The sequence below is a fragment of the Ascaphus truei genome, chromosome 11 (genome assembly GCF_040206685.1).
Source record: "Ascaphus truei isolate aAscTru1 chromosome 11, aAscTru1.hap1, whole genome shotgun sequence".
NCBI lineage: Eukaryota > Metazoa > Chordata > Amphibia > Anura > Ascaphidae > Ascaphus > Ascaphus truei.
In genome coordinates, this window is record NC_134493.1 from 32503826 (window position 1) to 32525213 (window position 21388).

Genomic DNA, 21388 nt, shown 5'->3' on the forward strand with positions numbered 1-21388 from the left:
GTCTTCACTGCTAGCAAATTCTGTGTTTGTTTCTGTGATTATGTGCAGAGGGTTGAGATGAAAGAAGGGCATTTTGCTGGCGTTTCCTTGTTTTGGAAAATCTCGTCTGTCCCACGCGTCTTTCTAACTTTAATGCAGCGTTGCTACTTACTTGATCACTTTTGCATAAGTAACGCAGTAGGGAACGCTATTGAATCCGGCAAAATGCAACCAGAGAACTTGGCAAGCATGGCAAAGCAGGCTAGAGATGTCCCAGTGGCCGGGCGACACAAACAGATTTTTCTCACGCCCCACAATGCTAGTCGAGCTTTGGGTATGCAGGGAGCTAGCAGCTATATCCATGCGATATCCACGCTATATACTTTGCATCAGGTGTGGAAGTCCTATAAGTTTCAATAGTGCTTCCTAGTTGAGCAGGCTTATATGCTGTCAGCGGTTGTGTTTCTCTGCATAAAAGATAAGGGGTGGCACAGTTTCCTAAATCTATTCCTGGACCTGATGGTTCACTCACCTGGATCCAGTTGTATACAAGCATGGCCTAGCACAGGGCTGCTCAACGCCACTCCTCAAGCCTCCCCCCCCCCCCAACAGGTCAGGTTTTGAGGATATCCCAGCTTCAGCGTAGTGGGCTCAGGCACAGACAGTCTTTGACTGAGCCTCTTATTGAGCCACCTGTGCTGAAGCAGGAACTGAGTGAGCCACCTGTGCTGAGGCAGGAATATCCTGAAAACCTGTCCTGTTGGGGGGGGAGGGGGGTGGAGGCTTGAGGACTGGAGTTGAGCAGCCCTAGTGTAGCGAAAAACTTGTGGTAGAATTGTTTCCGTTCCAGTTTCAAAGGACCTTTAGCATATCCTACTTGCCCGTGTTTCAGGCAGTAACAATTGCATTGTACTAGGTGGAGGACAAGCTTCTAATTGTCTGTAGTGCAGACGAATGCTTCGCTGAGTGCGGATCTGATGCAAAGCATAGGTCTCTGACTGGCTGGCAATGTGATGGGGGTCACGTGATCAGGGAGTCGCTGTATTTAAGCAGTGTGTGCAGGGGAGGCAGCCTGTGACTCAGCACTGGCATAGCTGGTAAGCAGGACACTTTCACTCGTCATATTGCTTGCACATGGGAAGCTTGCACATGGGCTTTCTTAATGCAAAACGCAAGACTATGGGGTTTCTCTTTTCTCTCTCTGTTTGCGTAAAATGTGTGTGTGTGTGTGTGTGTTTGTGTGTGTGTGTGTGTGTGTGTGTGTACACACAAGTTTTTGCCATTCGTTTTGTGATACCTTGTACTGTATGTTGTGCATAGTAGAAATGGATGTAGATATGACGTGTGTGTGTGTGTGTGTGTGTGTATATATATATATATATATATATATATCTGTGTGTGTGTGTGTGTGTATTTATATTATATATTTGCATTTTGAGTGATGCCTACAGAGAAATAGGAAACGTTTCGGTATTATTATTGTTTATACCGTTACAGCTTCATATGCAATCACATATAACCAAATGATCAATTAATATTGTATTATAAAATTATTTACACATAGTATGACGTGCTGGAATCCTGTGTTTGGGTACATTTCTGTATAATGCATATTAATGTGCACATGTGTTTTGTTTTTTCATTTGTTTTGCCCCAGTGTGTGTTTCTAAACTGCAAACATATTGTCTATCTCTGCATATACAGACACAAATAGTTACCTAAAGCGCACAGGGAAATAATGAGTTGCCAAAGCTCAGCAGGAGTTGGGTCATAAACCATGTTCTCTGATATCAAAGATGCCCACTGATGGTTACAATCTGTAATGGATATCCGTGTTAGCAGATAATAGATAAACGTTGGATAGCAGTGTTAGCAAATAGTACAGGTACACGTTGGCAGATGGCACAGGTACACGTTGGCAGATAGTACAGGTACACGTTGGCAGATAGTACAGGTACACGTTGGCAGATGGCACAGGTACACGTTGGCAGCTGGTACAGGTACACGTTGGCAGATGGCACAGGTACACGTTGGCAGCTGGTACAGGTACACGTTGGCAGATGGCACAGGTACACGTTGGCAGATGGCACAGATACACGTTGGCAGATGGCACAGGTACACGTTGGCAGCTGGTACAGGTACACGTTGGCAGATGGCACAGGTACACGTTGGCAGATGGCACAGGTACACGTTGGCAGATGGCAGCTGGTACACGTTGGCAGATGGCAGCTGGTACACGTTGGCAGATGGCAGCTGGTACACGTTGGCAGATGGCAGCTGGTACACGTTGGCAGATGGCAGCTGGTACACGTTGGCAGATGGCAGCTGGTACACGTTGGCAGATGGCAGCTGGTACACGTTGGCAGATGGCACTGGTACACGTTGGCAGATGGCACTGGTACACGTTGGCAGATGGCAGCTGGTACACGTTGGCAGATGGCAGCTGGTACACGTTGGCAGATGGCAGCTGGTACACGTTGGCAGATGGCAGCTGGTACACGTTGGCAGATGGCAGCTGGTACACGTTGGCAGATGGCAGCTGGTACACGTTGGCAGATGGCAGCTGGTACACGTTGGCAGATGGCAGCTGGTACACGTTGGCAGATGGCAGCTGGTACACGTTGGCTATCCGTGTTGGTTGATAGTACAGACACGCACACTAGCTGAGCATTATCCAATCTTTTAAACAGCCGTGAAATCTTTGACCAAAATGTAGATTAGCGTTAACATTTCAAATACATGATAGTGTAAGACCTTGAAATATAATATTGTACTGTTTCAAGCCGCGCTCCTGCCTAACACCCCTTTTTTTTACAGCATGAAAACCAGGGGTACATCCTCTGGAACAGGACTGTGCTATTTTTATCTCCAAGGACCCCCCAGTTCCCACGACACTTACTGGTGAAGATACCGGCGTAGCTTCCTGGTTCTTGCACAGATATAACAATACATAATCGACAAGAAAATTGGGTTGACAGATTTCTGAACATTTTTGTACACGTATTCCTTGCCAAGTTAATACATCAAAATAACTTGTGAAATAAAGGCCGGGCAGGAGGGGGTGGGCAGTGCCCGCACATCCTTTCTGAGCAGTGCAGTGCGCAGGGGGTGGGCAGTGCCTGCCCATCCTTTCTGAGCAGTGCAGTGCGCAGGGGTTGGGCAGTGCCCGCACATCCTTTCTGAGCAGTGCAGTGCGCAGGGGGTGGGCAGTGCCCGCCCATCCTTTCTGAGCAGTGCAGTGCGCAGGGGTTGGGCAGTGCCCGCCCATCCTTTCTGAGAAGTGTTGTGCGCAGGGGGTGGGCAGTGCCCGCCCATCCTTTCTGAGCAGTGCAGTGCGCAGGGGGTGGGCAGTGCCCGCACATCCTTTCTGAGCAGTGCAGTGTGCAGTGCCCGCCCATCCTTTCTGAGCAGTGCAGTGCGCAGGGGGTGGGCAGTGCCCGCACATCCTTTCTGAGCAGTGCAGTGCGCAGGGGTTGGGCAGTGCCCGCCCATCCTTTCTGAGCAGTGCGCAGGGGGTGGGCAGTGCCCGCCCATCCTTTCTGAGCAGTGCAGTGCGCAGGGGGTGGGCAGTGCCCGCACATCCTTTCTGAGCAGTGCAGTGCGCAGGGGGTGGGCAGTGCCCGCACATCCTTTCTGAGCAGTGCAGTGCGCAGGGGTTGGGCAGTGCCCGCCCATCCTTTCTGAGCAGTGCAGTGCGCAGGGTGTGGGCAGTGCCCGCACATCCTTTCTGAGCAGTGCAGTGCGCAGGGGGTGGGCAGTGCCCGCACATCCTTTCTGAGCAGTGCAGTGCGCAGGGGGTGGGCAGTGCCCGCACATCCTTTCTGAGCAGTGCAGTGCGCAGGGGTTGGGCAGTGCCCGCCCATCCTTTCTGAGCAGTGTAGTGCGCAGGGGGTGGGCAGTGCCCACCCATCCTTTCTGAGCAGTGCAGTGCGCAGGGGGTGGGCAGTGCCCGCCCATCCTTTCTGTGCAGTGCGCAGCGGGTGGGCAGTGCCCGCCCATCCTTTCTGAGCAGTGCAGTGCGCAGGGGTTGGGCAGTGCCCGCCCATCCTTTCTGAGCAGTGTAGTGCGCAGGGGGTGGGCAGTGCCCACCCATCCTTTCTGAGCAGTGCAGTGCGCAGGGGGTGGGCAGTGCCCGCCCATCCTTTCTGAGCAGTGCAGTGCGCAGCGGGTGGGCAGTGCCCGCCCATCCTTTCTGAGCAGTGCAGTGCGCAGGGGTTGGGCAGTGCCCGCCCATCCTTTCTGAGCAGTGTAGTGCGCAGGGGGTGGGCAGTGCCCACCCATCCTTTCTGAGCAGTGCAGTGCGCAGGGGGTGGGCAGTGCCCGCCCATCCTTTCTGAGCAGTGCAGTGCGCAGGGGGTGGGCAGTGCCCGCCCATCCTTTCTGAGCAGTGCAGTGCGCAGCGGGTGGGCAGTGCCCGCCCATCCTTTCTGAGCAGTGCAGTGCGCGTGGCCTCGCCGCTCGCTCCGGGGGTGGTTGGTTTTTGTTAAGGGCTTTCAATGGCCATGCAACGGGCGATTGTAGGATTTGGCAGCCTTTTATTTCTAATTATTTGTGTTTGCCTGGAAGGCGCACAGATACCGGTGACTACAACAGTATGTTTATTGGTAACGTGGGTCCTGGAGATGAGAATAACTGGGTTCAACCTGGAGGACACCCTGGTTCCCATGCGGTAAAAATAAAATCATCCGAGCGGCACTGCTGCTTTATCCGACGTGACCTGGAACCGTTTTTCCCAGTGGAAGGGTCTCTGCTAATGCTAAACCTTTGCCTTCTAACCTCTCAACCAGGGGTCCCCCGCTCCAGTCCTCGAGACCTCCCCCCCACCCAACAGATCAGGTTTTAAGACTATCCCAGCTTCAGCACAGGTGGCTCAATCAGTGATTAAGTCGAAGACTAAGCCTAAAATGCCTAAATCCTCCTCCCCCCTTTGGCACTGCCTGCTGCATTTTGCTTTACAAATGAAAACTATATTGTATATTTGGCGAAATAAGGAAAAAAAAATGATAGGCATGACCGTAACTAGGAAACCTGAAAGTCGTGCCATGCCAACGTGCTTTCATAGGGTTATTGCTAATCAATTATTTCTGAATTGGTAGGAATGTTGCTTTAAAAGTAAGTGTGTGTGTGGGTGTGTGTGTGTGTGTGTGTGTGGGTGTGTGTGTGTGTGCGCGTGTGAGATTTTTTGAGCTTGAGAAACAGGTTCTCACCGCAGTATCGACTCAATGAAAACCTTGATTTCTAACTTGTGTATTGACCATTCTATGGTAAAAAAAAAAAAAAAACAACAACAAAATAAAAACCATATACAGTGTATATATTTTCCTCTAACTACTGTAATCTTTCATTAACCCCTTCATTATTTTGCTTGCTGACCTTATTCCTTTCCCCCAATTGCAGACGAGATAGGATGTTGACTTCTATTATTGCTTGCTAGTTTCATCACAAACTTAAGAAAGCAATCTGCTTAATTATCCACGTTTTTAAATTAAGATCTTTTTTTTTTTTTTTTTGTACATTGTGTCGTTAGGCAAGATTTCCGCCCTTGCTTGAATCAGATGCGCAAACGTGTTCTTGACTGTGTGCTTTCTCTTCCTCTGTTGTACTTTTGTTACTGAATTATTGATTATAATTGTGTAGTAAGTAACGTGATGTTTTGTTTAACAGGTTCTGCTTTGGACCTTCATTTTAGCAATAGAAATGTTTCATCTCTAGATAAAGAAGACTCTGAGAACAGCGACCTTAGACTATCAAGTAAGGATTCAGCCATTTTCGTGACCATTTTTTCTCCGTGTTGTAGAGCGGTGTCCCGGTAAAAACGGGGGCAAATGTCACGCGGGCACAGAGCGCTTGCCGACCACGCACGTGCAGTCGGCACTTGTCGCGCACGAGCCGCCGGCAAGCGCCGATCGCATATGCGCGGTTGGCAAGCGCACCGTGAATGCACAGTCGTCGGCGGCTCGCCAGGGAGATAGAAAACCGGCACCGAAAGCCGGGACAGGCCAAAAACATGGGACAGTCCTGGCTAAACCAGGACACCTGGTCACCCTAGCTTTAGTAGCTGCGTGGACGATGGAGGAAACGAGATTCTTATGCTTGTAGTGATGCCATTTAACCCCTGCGTTGCTGGCCGTGGGGGCGTTAATGTAGTCACAAGGAGGTTCTAGATTACACGTCGGGTCTCCTCTGAGTCTCTGGATCTGGGAGTGCTCAATGCTCAACTCCAGTCCTCAAGCCGCCCCTTCCCGCCAAACAGGCCAGGTTTTGAGGATATCCCTGCTTCAGCAGAAGTATCTCCATCAGTCCCTGCTTCAGCACAGGTGGCTCAGTCTTTAACTGAGACTCTGATTGAGCCATCTGTGCTGGAGCTGGGATATCCTGAAAACCTGACCTGTTGGGGGTGGGGGGTAGGGGGGGGCTTGAGGACTGGAATTGAGATCCCCAACTCTGTTATTAGGTCATTCTGTCTAACTACATAATTCAACGTTCCTGCCCCTAAACATGTCACTCTGCTATACTTTCCTTTAGAATGTGTATGTAATACTGTATGTATGGGGCTGCCATTTTTTATTTGACCCGCGCTGTGCGAGTTTGTTTTGTACTGTACTTAACCCATTTGTTTATGCGACATTATGCTCGTATGATTGTGTCTTGGCTTATTTTTAATGCTAGTTTTTTTTTTTTAGACGTTTATTTTTTGGTACCCCGCCCGCAGGGTCTAGTGAAGATGTCATGTCCGACATCATGGCGCATTTGCATTATTTTGCATGCCCTTTTTTCCCCCACTACGGGGGAGTGTTTTTTTATGGTTGTTTCTCACCCGGTGGGGATTTCGGGTATATAAGGGTTCAGTGTCTGGTCTTTTAGTTGCTCTTGATAAAGGTTCCAGGAATTTGCCAAAACATTGAGCCAATAAAGTACTTTTTTTTTTTGTGCAAATTATTGGTGTGCTTATCACTTTATTTTTATACAGTATCTTCTAGACACGGACAGTAGCCCCCTCTCCAGCAGTCTGGCGTATACTAGTTATGTGGGTGTCCTAATCCCGAGCTCTTTTTGTACTAATACACTGATTTTTGTTCTTACCTGCGATGTGCTGCTTCTTGCTTCACTTCGAGCTTTGACTTTGGGTGTATGTTTATACGTATATATTGAGATAAATGTAGACACACGGAAGCAGCCAGGCATTCTCCGGTCTTTGGGGAAAAAAAGTAGCAAAAATGATTTTATTAACACAGTCTCTTCAGACAGGTTCTTATTAGAACCGAAACGCTGATGTATTAACAAAATAATTTTTGCAACTTTTTTTTAAAGACCTTTTCGTGCCTATCTCTGTTACCAAATATCTTGCGTGTGCGTGCGCGCGTTCTTGCGTGTGCGTGCGTGCGCGCGTTATTCATTATTCTGACTATAAAAATAGTTTTCTGTTCTCTCTCTGATATTAGCTGCTTCTTTTTCTTCTCCCCCACAGGCCAAAGGTTATTGGGAAGCTCGGCTCCTGTTAATATTCCGGGTTCCCTGGCGCGTTCCTCCTCTCTGCATTCATCCTCCTCCCTTTCCACCTCTCCTCTCAGTTCCCTGTCCCAGTCTTTGTCCCAGTCTTTCCTTGCATCGAGCATGGCTCCCCGCCAGCAGCAAGCTCAGCCTCTGAAATCCGAACACGGCGTCCATGGCACCTCGGGCTCTAATCACAATTATTTAGGTGAGTTGTTCGCACTGTACGTATTTAATGAACCCCTCCAGAACCAACAAGCCGCATAAAGCGGAATGTCCTTCTGGCATTAAATATAAGCAGACCATGCTCTCTCCATCAGGGCTCTTCCAGTATTACTCTAAAGGGGCCCGATCAGAAAAACCTTTAGAAGTAGAAGGTCCACACGCTTATTGTCCTGTTATTTTATATACATTTAAATACCAGAAAATTATGGTATTTCAACATTTTGCGGGCATAGCGTCTGTACCATATATATTTACATTACCATAACATACAAGTGAGTTTCAATGAGAGAAACTGCACTTCGCTGCTTAAGCATCTAGTATGAAATGAGCTGAAGCAGATAGCCCAGGCGCCCCCGCCCCCCCCCCCCGCGGACCTCCTGCGGAAGAGCCTTGCTCTACAAAGATACCGACATATATACGATTATACCATTTACATGGTAAGATTTTAACACGTGGTCTGTGCGGAAAAGCGATGACTGATGCTTTCAAACTCCTGTGAAAGTTCTATCCCTCCAGGCACAAAATCCTGCTGCTAATGTGAAATTCCGATTTTTAATAATAACTTTATTTCGTATTGCGCTTTTCTCCCAACGGGACTCAAAGCGCGTCACAATGGCAGCGCAGCGCGCGGTACGCAGCACACAGGAATGTTAGACACGGTCCCTGCCCCGTAGTGCTAACAAGCTACGTTTTTTTGATTCCTGACGCACAGGGAGATAAAGTGATTCGCACGAGGTCACAAGGAGCCGACACCGGAATTTGAACCAGGTTCCCCCCGTGAACTCGGCGTCCGTGTTTTTAGAGTCGGTGTCTTTACTCACTGTGCCTCCAGCCCCATTAAATATCTTTTCATTGCTAAATGTATGGGAACAATAATGCACGGTTAGGCCAAAAACTATGTGCTTTTGTTGGAATTAAACTGGACTCTTACCTGCTCACAAATTGTTTGTCCTGGCATCTGTTTCCAGGTATTCTCTGATTGTGTATGTGAGTGAATTCACTTCACCTCCGTCATCATGAGGTTCCTATATTTTGCATGACAGGTTTAAATGGCGTGACCGGCAGCATCTGGGACTTTGTTACAGGGAGCTTCTCTCCAAGCCCCTCGCCTGTGTTTAGCAGCGGTACCACCCCCTCCACCAATACCGGCTCCAACGGCAGCGAGCTGTCCCATGTTAGGAGAGAACTCGATGAAGCCAAGAGAAAAATAAAGAAGTGGGAAGATTCCTGGCAACAAGTAAAGCAGGTAGGTAATTATCTGTAAACAAAAAGAAAACGGCGCACAACGCCAAATAGTGAAGTAAGTAATAGAATGTATTACAATGTTAAAGGGGTAATAAATCTGCGTACATCAGATAGAAATAACATGTGCATTTAGTGCATAACACACTGGTTACCACTCTGTAGCTGTAAAACAGGACGGTCTGGCACTCAGCTGTCTCTGCAGGAGCCTCTGCATGGGATCCTTCATGCACTCCTCACACAGCAGGACGCTGCTCACAAGGGGATTCCTTTCAAGCAGCCTGGCAATACTGCAGATTCAGACACTTAGTGGGACCGCTCCTCAACCGGCGATATACTGCCTCCAGGGGAATTCCCCTACAGTCCCCCGTCTCTCCTGTGTAGATTTGCTGCTTTTCCCAGCTGCTATGAGCTGCTATAAGCTGATAGTGATACAAATCCAAAGGATGAATATAGGCAAAATTATGGCATTAATACATCCAACATGTTTCGTAGATCTAACTACTTCTTCAGGGAATAATTTGGCCATTACCCAGAGGTCTTAAATACACTATCAGCTTATATTGGCTGCCACCGTGCTAACTGAGCGATCTCTGCGCCGGTAAGAGACTGTAAGGGACTCTCCTTCTTCCTCCCTATTGATTCCTCCATTGCCACGAGAACTGTGACGTCACTCCGCTATACCACATGACGGAGCGGCATCGTGGCACGCTGTGTAAGCCCCTGCAGCTGCGGAAGTGTTTGCAGAGCAATTCCAACAGCTCTGGACTGACCTCAGATCATAGCAGCTGGGAAAAGCAGCAAATCTACACAGGAGAGACGGGGGACTGTAGGGGAATTCCCCTGGAGGCAGTATATCGCCGGTTGAGGAGCGGTCCCACTAAGTGTCTGAATCTGCAGTATTACCAGGCTGCTTGAAAGGAATCCCCTTGTGAGCAGCGTCCTGCTGTGTGAGGAGTGCATGAAGGATCCCATGCCCCAGAACCATCATAGAGGCTCCTGCAGAGACAGCTGAGTGCCAGACCGTCCTGTTTTACAGCTACAGAGTGGTAACCTGTGTTATGCACTAAATGCACATGTTATTTCTATCTGATGTACGCAGATTTATTACCCCTTTAACATTGTAATACATTCTATTACTTACTTCACTATTTGGCGTTGTGCGCTGTTTTCTTTTTGTTTCCATTTCCTAGAGTGTGTGGGGTGCTGAGCCACCCCTAATGTTTATAGCAGCAGACGCCCTTATCAACCACACGGTTATGTTATAATTTAATTATTTAATCACTTATTCACTGTGGTATTGTGGTTTACTTTATTTATATATGGTTTAGTCACTGCACTGTATTCAATTATAAGGAGATAGATAGTAGCGCACAGTTTATTTCTGTTTTTCCACAGGTAATTATCTGTGCCTCACTGTGCCTCTGTCAGAGGTCCAGCAACATGTTACGGGGTCCACCTTCACTATCAAAAGGGGCCAGTATCTCATTACTTTGGCATACAGAAGAAGTATTAAATATGCGAACACTGTGTTTATATAGCGTTTAACAATGATTCTAATTTCAGGGAACGTTTTCTGTGAATGCTTAGAACAGGGGTGGGCAACTCCAGTCCTCAAGGGCCACCAACAGGTCAGGTTTTCAGAATATCCCTGCTTCAGCACAGGTGGCTCAATCAACGCCTGTCTTCGACTGCACCCCCTGTGCTGAAGCAGGGATATCCTGAAAACCTGACCTGTTGGTGGCCCTTGAGGACTGGAGTTGCCCACCCGCGGCTTAGAAGGTGGCTTTTAACTTGAAATCATCTGTAAGTACAATTTGCAAACCTAATAATAATAATAATAAATACAATGATTTTATATGATGAGAGCAGCTTTATAGTTTGTAGCTATATGAACCTGCGCAAACATTAGTTTGATCTGAGGGCTTGTACCTCACAGGAGAGGTGCAGCTGTATCTGGGAGACCACAATACACCCGTGCAATATTAACCTGTTTGTTGCCTCGTCTCTCAGGCATGTGATGCGTGGCAAAAAGAAGCGCAAGAAGCAAAAGCGCGCGCCAAGGTGGCGAATACGGACAGGCGATTAGCACTACTACAGAAGGAGGAGGTCGAAGGCAAGCTAAAGAAGCTCCAGGAAGAATTTGATATCTTATGCGTGTCCCCACAATTTTCCCTCATTCGGAAATACGGCGACCTAGAAAAGCTTCCTTTACCAAAGCTACTTTCTTTGAAAAGTCAGCTGTGCTCTGACTTAGAAACAATTGATGGGGTAGGTATCGTCAGCAGAGATCAATGACAATGTAACATATGCAGCTGCTGCAATTAATGTAGGTTATAAGGAAACCCCTCCCCCCCCCCTTTTTTTTTTGTTAAAAAATTTTTTATTTGCAAAAGAAGCCCAAGGTATAGAGCGTTGGCTGTGCAGCTAAATTCATTCTGCACCATATTATGACAATCAGGGACGCCGTATTATAAACTCCAGCAACGTTTTTGTCTGACCTGAACTGTAGCAGCCCAATGAGGTCCCGGGATGGTTGTTATGAATGTTAACATGGAGAGGAATAGTGGGCATTGCAGGGTACATTGTTCAGTCCTACACAGGAACAAAGTTACCCAGTGGCAATGCAATCTTGGCTCTCTGGGGACTGTACGTTTAATTATTGGTAGGTAAAGTCGGTTGGGTGTCCACACCCCGTTGCTGAATGGATTACACAATTAGAAATGTGAACAGTACAGTATATAGCTTATTTAAAATGTCATAAAATTGGAGTTGCCGTGTGCATATCTGGCACGTCCGACTTACATGTTTGTTTCTTTCCTTTCCTTTCACCTGTTTGCACAGTTAATATTCCAGCTGCGTTCTCAGAAGTGTGCCGTTTGCCAGGAACACGATAGGAGTCTGGTCTTGCAGCCCTGCCAGCATTATGTTCTATGTGAGCAGTGCGCATCTAGCAAACCGGAATGTCCTTACTGCAAGACCAAAATAATCAGCTGGTGATGAGCCGTTCCAGTACCCACGGAGAAACTCATCTGCATCATGTAATCCAACTAAATATTGCATTATATGTTTTAGTATTTGATATATAAAATAGAAATAATAGGTGAAGAACTATTATCTTGTATTAGTGATAGACTGATCTCTACCCTCATAGGGCACCAATATTATTGTAGGATAAAATGCATACGTTGATTCACTAGGGATATAAAAAAAAAAATACAGAATCCAGGTATCTGTAGAGCTCCTCAGCTTGTGTTTTTGAAGTTATTTAAGCTTCAAGCTGAATCGTCTATTTTGAGTTTATCCCACAGAGCAATTCCTCTGGCAGACCCCCCTAGTGAACCTAATGAAGGCAGTGCCGTGGAATGTGCAAGGTTGGGCTGCAATGTGTATTCTTTCTTCATAACAAAGTAATACACTTGTATGTGTTAACAGTAGCATAGAGCCTCCCAAGTGAACCCGCATGAGTGGGAATGCCAAGGAATGGGATCACAGTGCAAAAGAGCATTCATTATGCGGAAGGCCGCAGCAGAGACTGACTTTATGAAGCCCACTAGTGGGTTTTGCCAGGAGTCCGTATGCTGCGTTTAACATGTACGTGGGGGGGGGGCGGTTTTGTTGGCGTGTCCCTTTTTACCATGACCTGAGCATTTTCCTGGATTGATTTTTATTTATTTATTTTTTTAATTTAAAAATAATAAACTAAAAAGCACAATCCGATGTGTACAACATGAGTTGGTAGGCTGGTAATGAAGGTGCTCGGATAAGTGTCATCGTACCCATTTCCCTGAATGCACAAGGTGGGGTAGCACTGCCTCCACCCCCCACAGTACATGTCCCATATGCACAGGGTGGGGTAGCACTGCCTCCACCCCCGACAGTACTTGTCGAGTATGCATTGCAGCTTCTTCTCAGCGATGTTAAACACACACTGCTTTAGTTTGGAATCAGTCTAACACTATTTCTTACTAGGTTATTTTGAAGAAGTTTAATTCTTGTAAAAGCACTTTGTTAACCAGGGATTCTTTGTTTAGAGGTTATTATAAATTGCTTTAAGCTGCTTTGTAGAATTTTTTTTTTTTTTAAATATGCGATAATATGAAGCTTTTTATGTGTACTGTGAACTTAAAAGATTTCATGTCAATTTATTACTGTTGAAAGATAGTGTAGTAAAATTATTGTTAGGTTTCATATGCAGAATTTAGTACTTTAATAAATGAACAATATCTAGTAGTGAAAAACTAGCCTAGGATTTTTACAGTTTTCAAGTAAGTGCAAACTAATGGTATTTATAAATATAACCAGCAAATGGAATGACGAGACGCATATTTACTGTGCTTGAGCATTAAGAAAATCATTCTATGGAAGGAACCTTAGCTAAACAAATGTTTTTTCACATTTATGGCAATCTGTTATGATGTTTCTTGTGTGTTTGTGTTTTTATAGCTTTCAAAATGACATTGTTTGTATAAATCCTAACCTCATGATATCACGCATTTACTGTATAAGCTTTTTCTGGAGATGTGAATTGAGGTCAGGCGGCCGCTATGTTTTCAAGTGCCTATACCTTGCAGCAGCTAAACGTAACGCTCAATACACTAAGATGTTCCACAAATTGACTTTAAAAAGGATCTATCTCTCCCCCCCCCCCTAAAATTTGTTCTGGATATGCTTGAATAATTGGTGATATAAAAGGAATTTCTTATTTCATTTGTAATAATTACTGATGAAACACATTCAGATAGTAATTAAAAAAAAAAAAAAAAAAACCCCAAACAAATATATTAATCAGGTGCTTTTAGGGTTCTCTTCTTTTTGTTGTTGCTGGTTTAAAACCCTTCTCGCTACAGCTGTTTTTTAAACCAAGAAAAATGAATAACCCTTTTTGCTGTAGGCTTCTCCAGCAGTTAAAGGGTTAAAGCAATTCCCCTCTAGCAGTGAGGACGGTTACATGTTAATATGCACGTGGTTTAATTTGAATACAGATGGCAGAACTTCAGTAGATTGATAAATATATATACTGTATGTTAACACTGTACCTTGTTACATTTTATAAATGCAGCTGTTTTTCATGTAGGGAAGAAATGCCGGTTGTGTTACTTTTTTTTCTCCTGTGCCAATTAATGCAAAGTAACACAGAGTACACAAATGTAAATGACCAACTACTGTGTTACATTGTGTACATGCCTACTATTGCATTTCCAAGAAGTTCATTCATACCATAAGCAAAGGTGAAGAATTCCGTCCCGCTGTGTGCTAATCACCGGCCAATCATTGGGTGAAACCAATTGAGTTCCACCAATCGCCACTCCTGAAACATTTTGTTTCCTCAAATAATGTGAAGCAGTATTGGAACCTACATTATTAAACTATGCATTGGTACCAGTTTTGAGGTGCAAATGATGTAGTTGAAAGTACAATTTCTAGGACGTGTATTTTCCTTCCTTCTAATATATTAGAACTGATGTTAATTGCCAGAATTTGCTATGGATATCATGGACTGCTACGATTTTCGTGTGTGTAGTTTTTTGCCAAAGACTTTATGAACATTATTAGCATTTTTTTTTTAGTTAAATGTGCAAAGTGACTTGGTAATCCTTTTTAACAGTGACCAAATTAGATAAGTATCGTTGTATGAACCTTTCCCCCCCACCCCCCCCCTTTTTTTTTTTTTAATTGTTGAAACATGCTTTTTGGTTTTAGATGGTAGTTTGTGTCCGTCTGAAATATGAAGAAGTATTCTGTAGCCGTTCTGTTTGTTTCAAACGGTAACTGTTATATACTAAGCATTTCTTGTCACTAAAATGTTTATTTTCTCCTATTTAAGACATTTCGTGAAATGAGAGCAGCTTAGATTGAAAAGTGGCTATATGCAAAAATGCTTATTTTCTGAAACATTTAGAAATACTTGATTTCGTGATGATGTCACAATTTTAGTAAGTCTTTATTTCGTATTTTATATGCTTTCAGTGTTGCACTTGGGGTTCCCCAACAAAGATAATTACACTTTTTTCTTTGGTCTTTAATAACTTTTTCTTTTTGTGTTAAATAGTACATGTTTTATTTTTTAATCAAAACATTTCTGTTTTTAGAGCGGATTTTAAATGTAGAAGGAAGAGCAAGTAAAAAGGAGACATTATTTAATCACAGTATGTTCATACTTTGAATCCAGAAGTAGGTGTCTGTGCTAATATGCTAGAGCAGCGGTTTTACATTGTGCCCCCCCCCTAAACCTGCTAGAAAATATTTGTTCCGCAAACCCCTAATTAATAAATTAATAAGTCTTTATCGCAAACTCACCAGACTATCTCTAACAGTGTGACCGATCCCTGGCAGTATATAGTGTCCTGAGCTCGCAGGGGAACACACGCTTAATAAGGCCCCAAACTGCCCCTCGGTGTGTGCAGGCAGCATGGGGGGCGGGGGGGTATAGCTTTCACTCACTGCGGGAGCTTCCAAAGTCACGCCCCACAATGCCTTGCCACTGTGAATGCAAAGTTTGTGCCGTAATTGGCCGCTATTACCCATGCTAAGGTGCAGTTTGGGGCCTTACTAAGTGTGCAGTCCCCACACGGGCTTAGGACCCCGCTATACTGCTTGCGATCCACCAATACATTATTTCATTTTTTCCGAACCCCTTGGAGACCCCTCCCGAACCCCCTGTTGAGAATCACTGCGCTAGAAAGTTATTCTCTTGTGTTCTAGACCCCCGTTTTCACGAAATGTTCGCAAGGGGATGATGTTGCACACCGTGCCATTAAGTAACGCGATGGGGGGCAAATATTCCTAGCTGGGCACATTAGGTGGCCCGATTTTAATGTACAATATATTAAAAGAGAATCTGAACAGAGTTACGCTGCAGCGTCTGGCAAATCGTGAAACCATTCTGTTCTCTAGTGCAGGGGGGCTCAACTAAAGTCCTCAAGCCCCCCCAACAGGCCAGGTTTTCAGGATATCCCCAGCTCCAGCGCAGGTGATGCAGTCAAAGAATGAGCTGATTGAGCCACCTGTGCTGAAGCAGGGATATCCTGAAAAACTGACCTGTGGAGGGGGGGGGGTCCTTGAGGACTGGAATTGTGCACCCCTGATCTAGTGTGCAGTTCCTGATTTGCACCTATACGTTCCAGAAGTGTCACTTATCTAGTTCCAGAAACAAGTAGGACCAGGGAAACCCAGTCATGGTTCTGATACCAGTTTGGGCTTTTAGAGAACTAAAGGTGGGGAGAAAGAATGGCCGTTCCCACGTGCAGTCCCCGAGCCCCACTAACCGTGCAGATTTTAAGGCTATCCTCTCATTAGCACGGGTAACCTGCACGTAGCGCTCCTTGAGGGCTGGCGTTGGGAACCTCTGCCCTAGTGCTAATGGCGCCATGTTGGAACTAGAAGACCACGGCGTCTATGTACTGAGCGCAAATGGCATGTTTTTTGCGTACAATTGACACACGGAAATCTCAGTTGTAATTGCGCTTGTGTACTAACCTTATTCTCCATGTGCGCCGTAAGCATCAAAAATGGTTTTGTAAAATATTTTGCGCACCAAAATGGAATTGGCGCGGCAGAAAGAAATTAGACCGTGTGCGTCATCATCGTCCCAAGTGTAACCTGGTACAAGCTCCAAAAACTCTGTTTGTAGCATCAGCGCAGAATTAAGTTGCTGTGTATCAACCAAAAATGTATTTGACGCATGTTTAATTATATAGGCTAATAAAATGTATTTTTACAGTATGGCTATTATACTGTAACTAATATTACATTCCTTATGTATATGTGCTAATACAAGTTATAAATGTAAAAAAAAAAACATTCTGTTTTAAGTTGCATTATTCAATATGATGAATGCGTTAAACTTAATCTCAAACAAGTTCTGTAGGAAAGTCACTTAACGACCTTCACACAGAGGACACACGTTTTATGTAGGTTTGTGCTATTTAGCACTACAATTTTGCCGCTCTAAAAAAAAAATTCTTATCTGATCTTAATACACAGACGCCATGTTTCCCAATCCCGTCAGTTTATCGTCCTAGTCCTCAGGAGCCAGAACGTTGGAAACCTATACACCGTAAAGACTTGTTTATATTCTAGCAGTACCGTTATGCATACATTGTCAGTACGATATCATATACAAGCTTCTTTACACCCTTGCACTGGCACAGGGGCCTGACATGCAATGTTCTGCAGCTTATCCCAGCAGTGTAAGGGCCGTGCTGGTGTATATCGGTGCTTCTCAAACTGCAGTCCCAGGAGATTAATGTGCTGATGCCTTAAATCTTACACCAGGGCTGGCCAATTCCAGTCCACAAGGGCCACCAACAGGTCAGGTTTTAAGGATACCCTTGCTTCAGCCCAGGTGGCTCAATCAGTTTATCGACTGTATCACCTGTGCTGAAGCAGGGGTATCCTTGAAAACCTGACCTGGTGGTGGTACTTGGCTGGAGTTGGCCGCACCTGCCTTACAAGATTTCCACTTGGCATCTCCCACCTGCATTCCCCATCAACGCCAAAGGCTGGGGGGGGGGGGAGAGGGTGGTTTTTAAAAAAAAAATTTTTTTTTTTTAAACCGGTCCAGTATTTGTCAAATGTAACCTATACAAACCTCCTCTCCCAACGGAGAGGCGCATGGAAGTGTTCTGTGATATGGACAAGTTTGTGAGCCCCTTGTTAATAACCTTTTGGGAACGCCTATGGCTGAAATGAATTGGATAAAAATGTATTGAAGGGGTTAAACAGTTACTGGAATTTGCCAGATGCAGTCTCTTATCTGTGTTTGGATGTACCCGTGTCTGTCCGGGGCAATCCCTCCTAGGGCCAAATAGGCCTAAAGCCAGTAACTTGTTTTATGCCTTTTTTTGTTTTACCCAACTCGGGACACTTATAGCTATTTTTAAATGATGTTTTTAAAGGTATTATGCAAACATGATGAGCTGAGACTAGGGAGAGGGGTTTGATTTCCAATGGCTGTTCCCTTTTGTGTGTTATCACTGCTTGTTCAACAAGAATTTGCACAGGCAGAGCCCCCCCTCCCCTTTGTTCGACCTCCCCTGTATAACTTTGACACGCGAAGGTTAGGGTGGGATACGTGTAAAGAAAACACTTGATTGAAACACTTAACCCTTTAGCGGTCCTTAAGAAATGCAACTGTTTATTAATTTCACAAATACTAAAAAGCAGGCAAATCTTGGGTATTAGTGCAGTTAGATTTGTTTAGAGAAGCCAATTAGACTGTTACATTCTTATTTTCCCCAAAATAAATTGCTGTGTGGGATTGCACCTTTTAAGCACAGATTGCATTTCCTTCTTCCAGTTCTAGGGCAGCCAGGTGCCCAGTATTGAATGGGACTGTCCTGTATTTGGACACTGTGCAGTAAAACATTAGAGGTAATACTGGACATGTATGTGTATACCGGTATTACCTCTCTGGACATAGTGACCTGACCGGGTTGGGGGATTTCCCCGAGCAGGGCTGTTGCTAAGTGGGCTGGGCAGCCTCCTCCACCCTGATTGGCTGCATTACCCAGCGGCCAATCAGGAGGAGGTGGCAGGAGCCTGGTAGTGGGGCCAAGGAGAGGAGGAAACAACATGGAGTGGAGAGGTACACGTGTCTCGAGCGTGTCGCACCTTTCACCATTGTGTCCAGTAACTTTGGAGAGGTCACCTGGCAACCCTACCTGTTACTGATATTGGAATTGGGATATTATTTTTGTTAAGTCCCCCAAACCTACTCCCCCTGGGGGCTTGAAACGAAGTGTACTCTGCTTGTACTGTACCGGGTTTTAAATGGTACTGGGTGCTTAGAAAGGGGGTTTATTCGTTACATTGTGAGTGCAGATTGGAGCATTGGAGTTTAGTGAATAGCCGCTTAAGTGTGCAAATATTCCAGGTGCTGTGTCAAGATACAGACTCTACACAAGGACCCTTTCTTAGATTACATTTGCTGTAGATCTGCTAAGCTGGAAATGTGACCAACACGGACCTAGAGGATTTTACTTGGCTAAAAATGAAAAGCTTTTGAACTTGATTTATTCTGTTTTATTGGACTCTCCTCTTTTTATTAACGCCCAATATAACCACTTTCCCAACAGCTCCTGGGAGTCTTAAAGCCGCCATGCGGGACATCGCACATGATCTGCCATTTGAGTAAATGACCGTTACCAGCAGACTGGGCGCGATGTCTCGTCTCGTGGCGTCATTACTTTCGGGACACAGAGTACCTTCATACAGATGCTGAAAGGCACACGTAACCACTTCACTGCCAGAGGAAGGGCTAAGGTGACCTCTTAGGGGCTTGGTACATAGCTGCTGCTGGGATTAACGGCATAGTTCGTTATTAATGTACGTAAAATAAAAACGATGTCTACATCTGGGTGCTATTGTGTCAGCAAGGAACCATGCAATAGGTTAGATTTTTCCTATTTGGGCAAAAATGTTTATCATCTTAATTACATGTAAAGAAAAGGAATAGACCAAAGAAATGTACTCAAATGTGAAATGATCAGCACACGCAGCTTGTGTTTAATTGCAGCAGAAACCCAGGGCGTTTACAAGGACCATGCATGCTTAGCATTCACATCAAAAATGGCTAGTTTAGTTCCTTAGCAGAATTTGTAAAGTGAGATTTTTCTTAAAGCGGCAGCATCTGCTTCATTTATATTTAACCAATGTTTTATACCCACGCCCTTATTCTTAGAGAATAACGGCCCAAATCGCCTACACCTTGGTTTAAAGGCACGGTTTGAAAACGGTGTATGCAAATATATGAATAAATAGAGCCATGATCAGACTGACACCCTATGCCTAAATTGATGCAAGTATCTTTGCCTTTTCTTGCTGGTGCGGCTGCTTTAATCGATCTTATTTGACTATGCCCTTGTTATGCAAATATTACAAATTGAAATTAGTGATGGTAATGAAATGTATTTAAAGAAAACTATTTGCTGTCCTGGGTTTTTTTTTTTTTTTTTGGGTGCATTTAAGAGATTCAATGTTAAAAGAATACTGTTAATCTGATTTGAATCCAATGTGACCAGGTAACATGTTACATGTGTTTTTAATGTGAATGTTGGCATACAGTACAATTGTATTGGCCTGGGGATTAAACAAACTAGGTTATGGTTTCTCAGGGTTTAAAGAGCGTTTGTTCGATTTATGATGGATTAGCAAGATGCATATTGTAGAACTTTTCCAATGTAGGTATGTTAGGTAGAAAATTATTAAAACATATCCATTTGGTTATCTGTTGATATTCAAATTGGCCTTTAACTAGTGTTTAAATATCAGTAATATTCTTGTTACAATAAATTTGTGTAACTGCGGTTAGCATTTGACCTTAATTAAATATGATAGAATTGACATGTATTAATTTATGGAAGCTAATATGGTTTGCGTGTATCAAAAAGAATGGTATTGTGAATGGAATTGTATTATCCTGATGCAGAAGGTATTATTTATAATGCATAATCATTTACTTGTAGTGAATTGTTTAAAATTAATACTTGTTAAAACATTTTTACACTATAGCATTTATGCAATGGTTTACAAAATTCATGGAATTATTTTTATCAATATGGGAATTAAAATAATTTTTGATCTTTATTTTGTGTTTGATCATTTCTCAAGCCTGATATCTTCAATATATAAAACACGCACACGCACACACACACCTGTTCTGCTAGTATGTTTCCTATTTAGCATATGTGGCTCGAATCCTCAAATTCCAGTACTAAGGCAAGTAAAAGGTTCTCTACAAAGCAAAAATGCATTTTTGGCTGCAATATATATATATATATATATATATCTGTGCTATATTTATATACAGTGTGTGTGTGTATATATATATATATATATCTGTGCTATATTGTGTATAGTTATGTTATAATGAATGCCGCAAACTGGGAATACCTGGTTATAAAGTATGTGCTCATTTATCATCCGTGTTATCCTGAACAAATCCATATGGTGACCATCAGTGTACCTCCCGGGATCTGTAGTGGGTCAGCTGATATTTAATGTTATTAGTGACACTACACATGAGCTGGAGGCAGATATCTGGGGCGCTACCCTCTGGTATATCAAAGACAAAGTGTCTGACCGTTAGTATATTAAAAATATAAAACAAATTGTAAAATTCTAGCCCGACACTTGTTGCAGCTCGACCCAATGGAAGATCCTCCCGTGATCCTTGTGAAGCAATAGGAAAAGAGTGCGGGGAGCACAGAAAATAAAATTGCAATTAATAATACATACTCTATGACGAAAATCTTTGATACATGTTCAAGTGATTTGATTAAATTAATTATTAGGCTTCATAAAACCACTATAGCAGAGACAGATGCAGAAATGAATAGCATTAAAGAGAAGCTAGAACCATTAACTGAGAACCCGGTATTCATTACAAGAAATAAAACCTTAATCAGATGAATTGGACATTCTGGAGAAAAATATACTAGAAATAAAA

At 44.2% G+C, this 21388-nt stretch overlaps 1 protein-coding gene across 1 annotated transcript in view; it reads left to right on the forward strand.

Moving 5' to 3' along the window:
• UNKL (unk like zinc finger) overlaps nt 1–20526 on the forward strand; it is a 68709-nt gene extending 48183 nt beyond the window's left edge. Inside the window, exons 10-14 of the mRNA XM_075565082.1 lie at nt 5644–5730; nt 7448–7678; nt 8739–8941; nt 10951–11208; nt 11782–20526. Coding sequence (XP_075421197.1) covers nt 5644–5730; nt 7448–7678; nt 8739–8941; nt 10951–11208; nt 11782–11937 — 935 coding nt within the window. The 3' untranslated portion in view covers nt 11938–20526. The remainder of the gene's footprint in view (nt 1–5643; nt 5731–7447; nt 7679–8738; nt 8942–10950; nt 11209–11781) is intronic.
• Nucleotides 20527–21388: the final 862 nt, after the last annotated feature.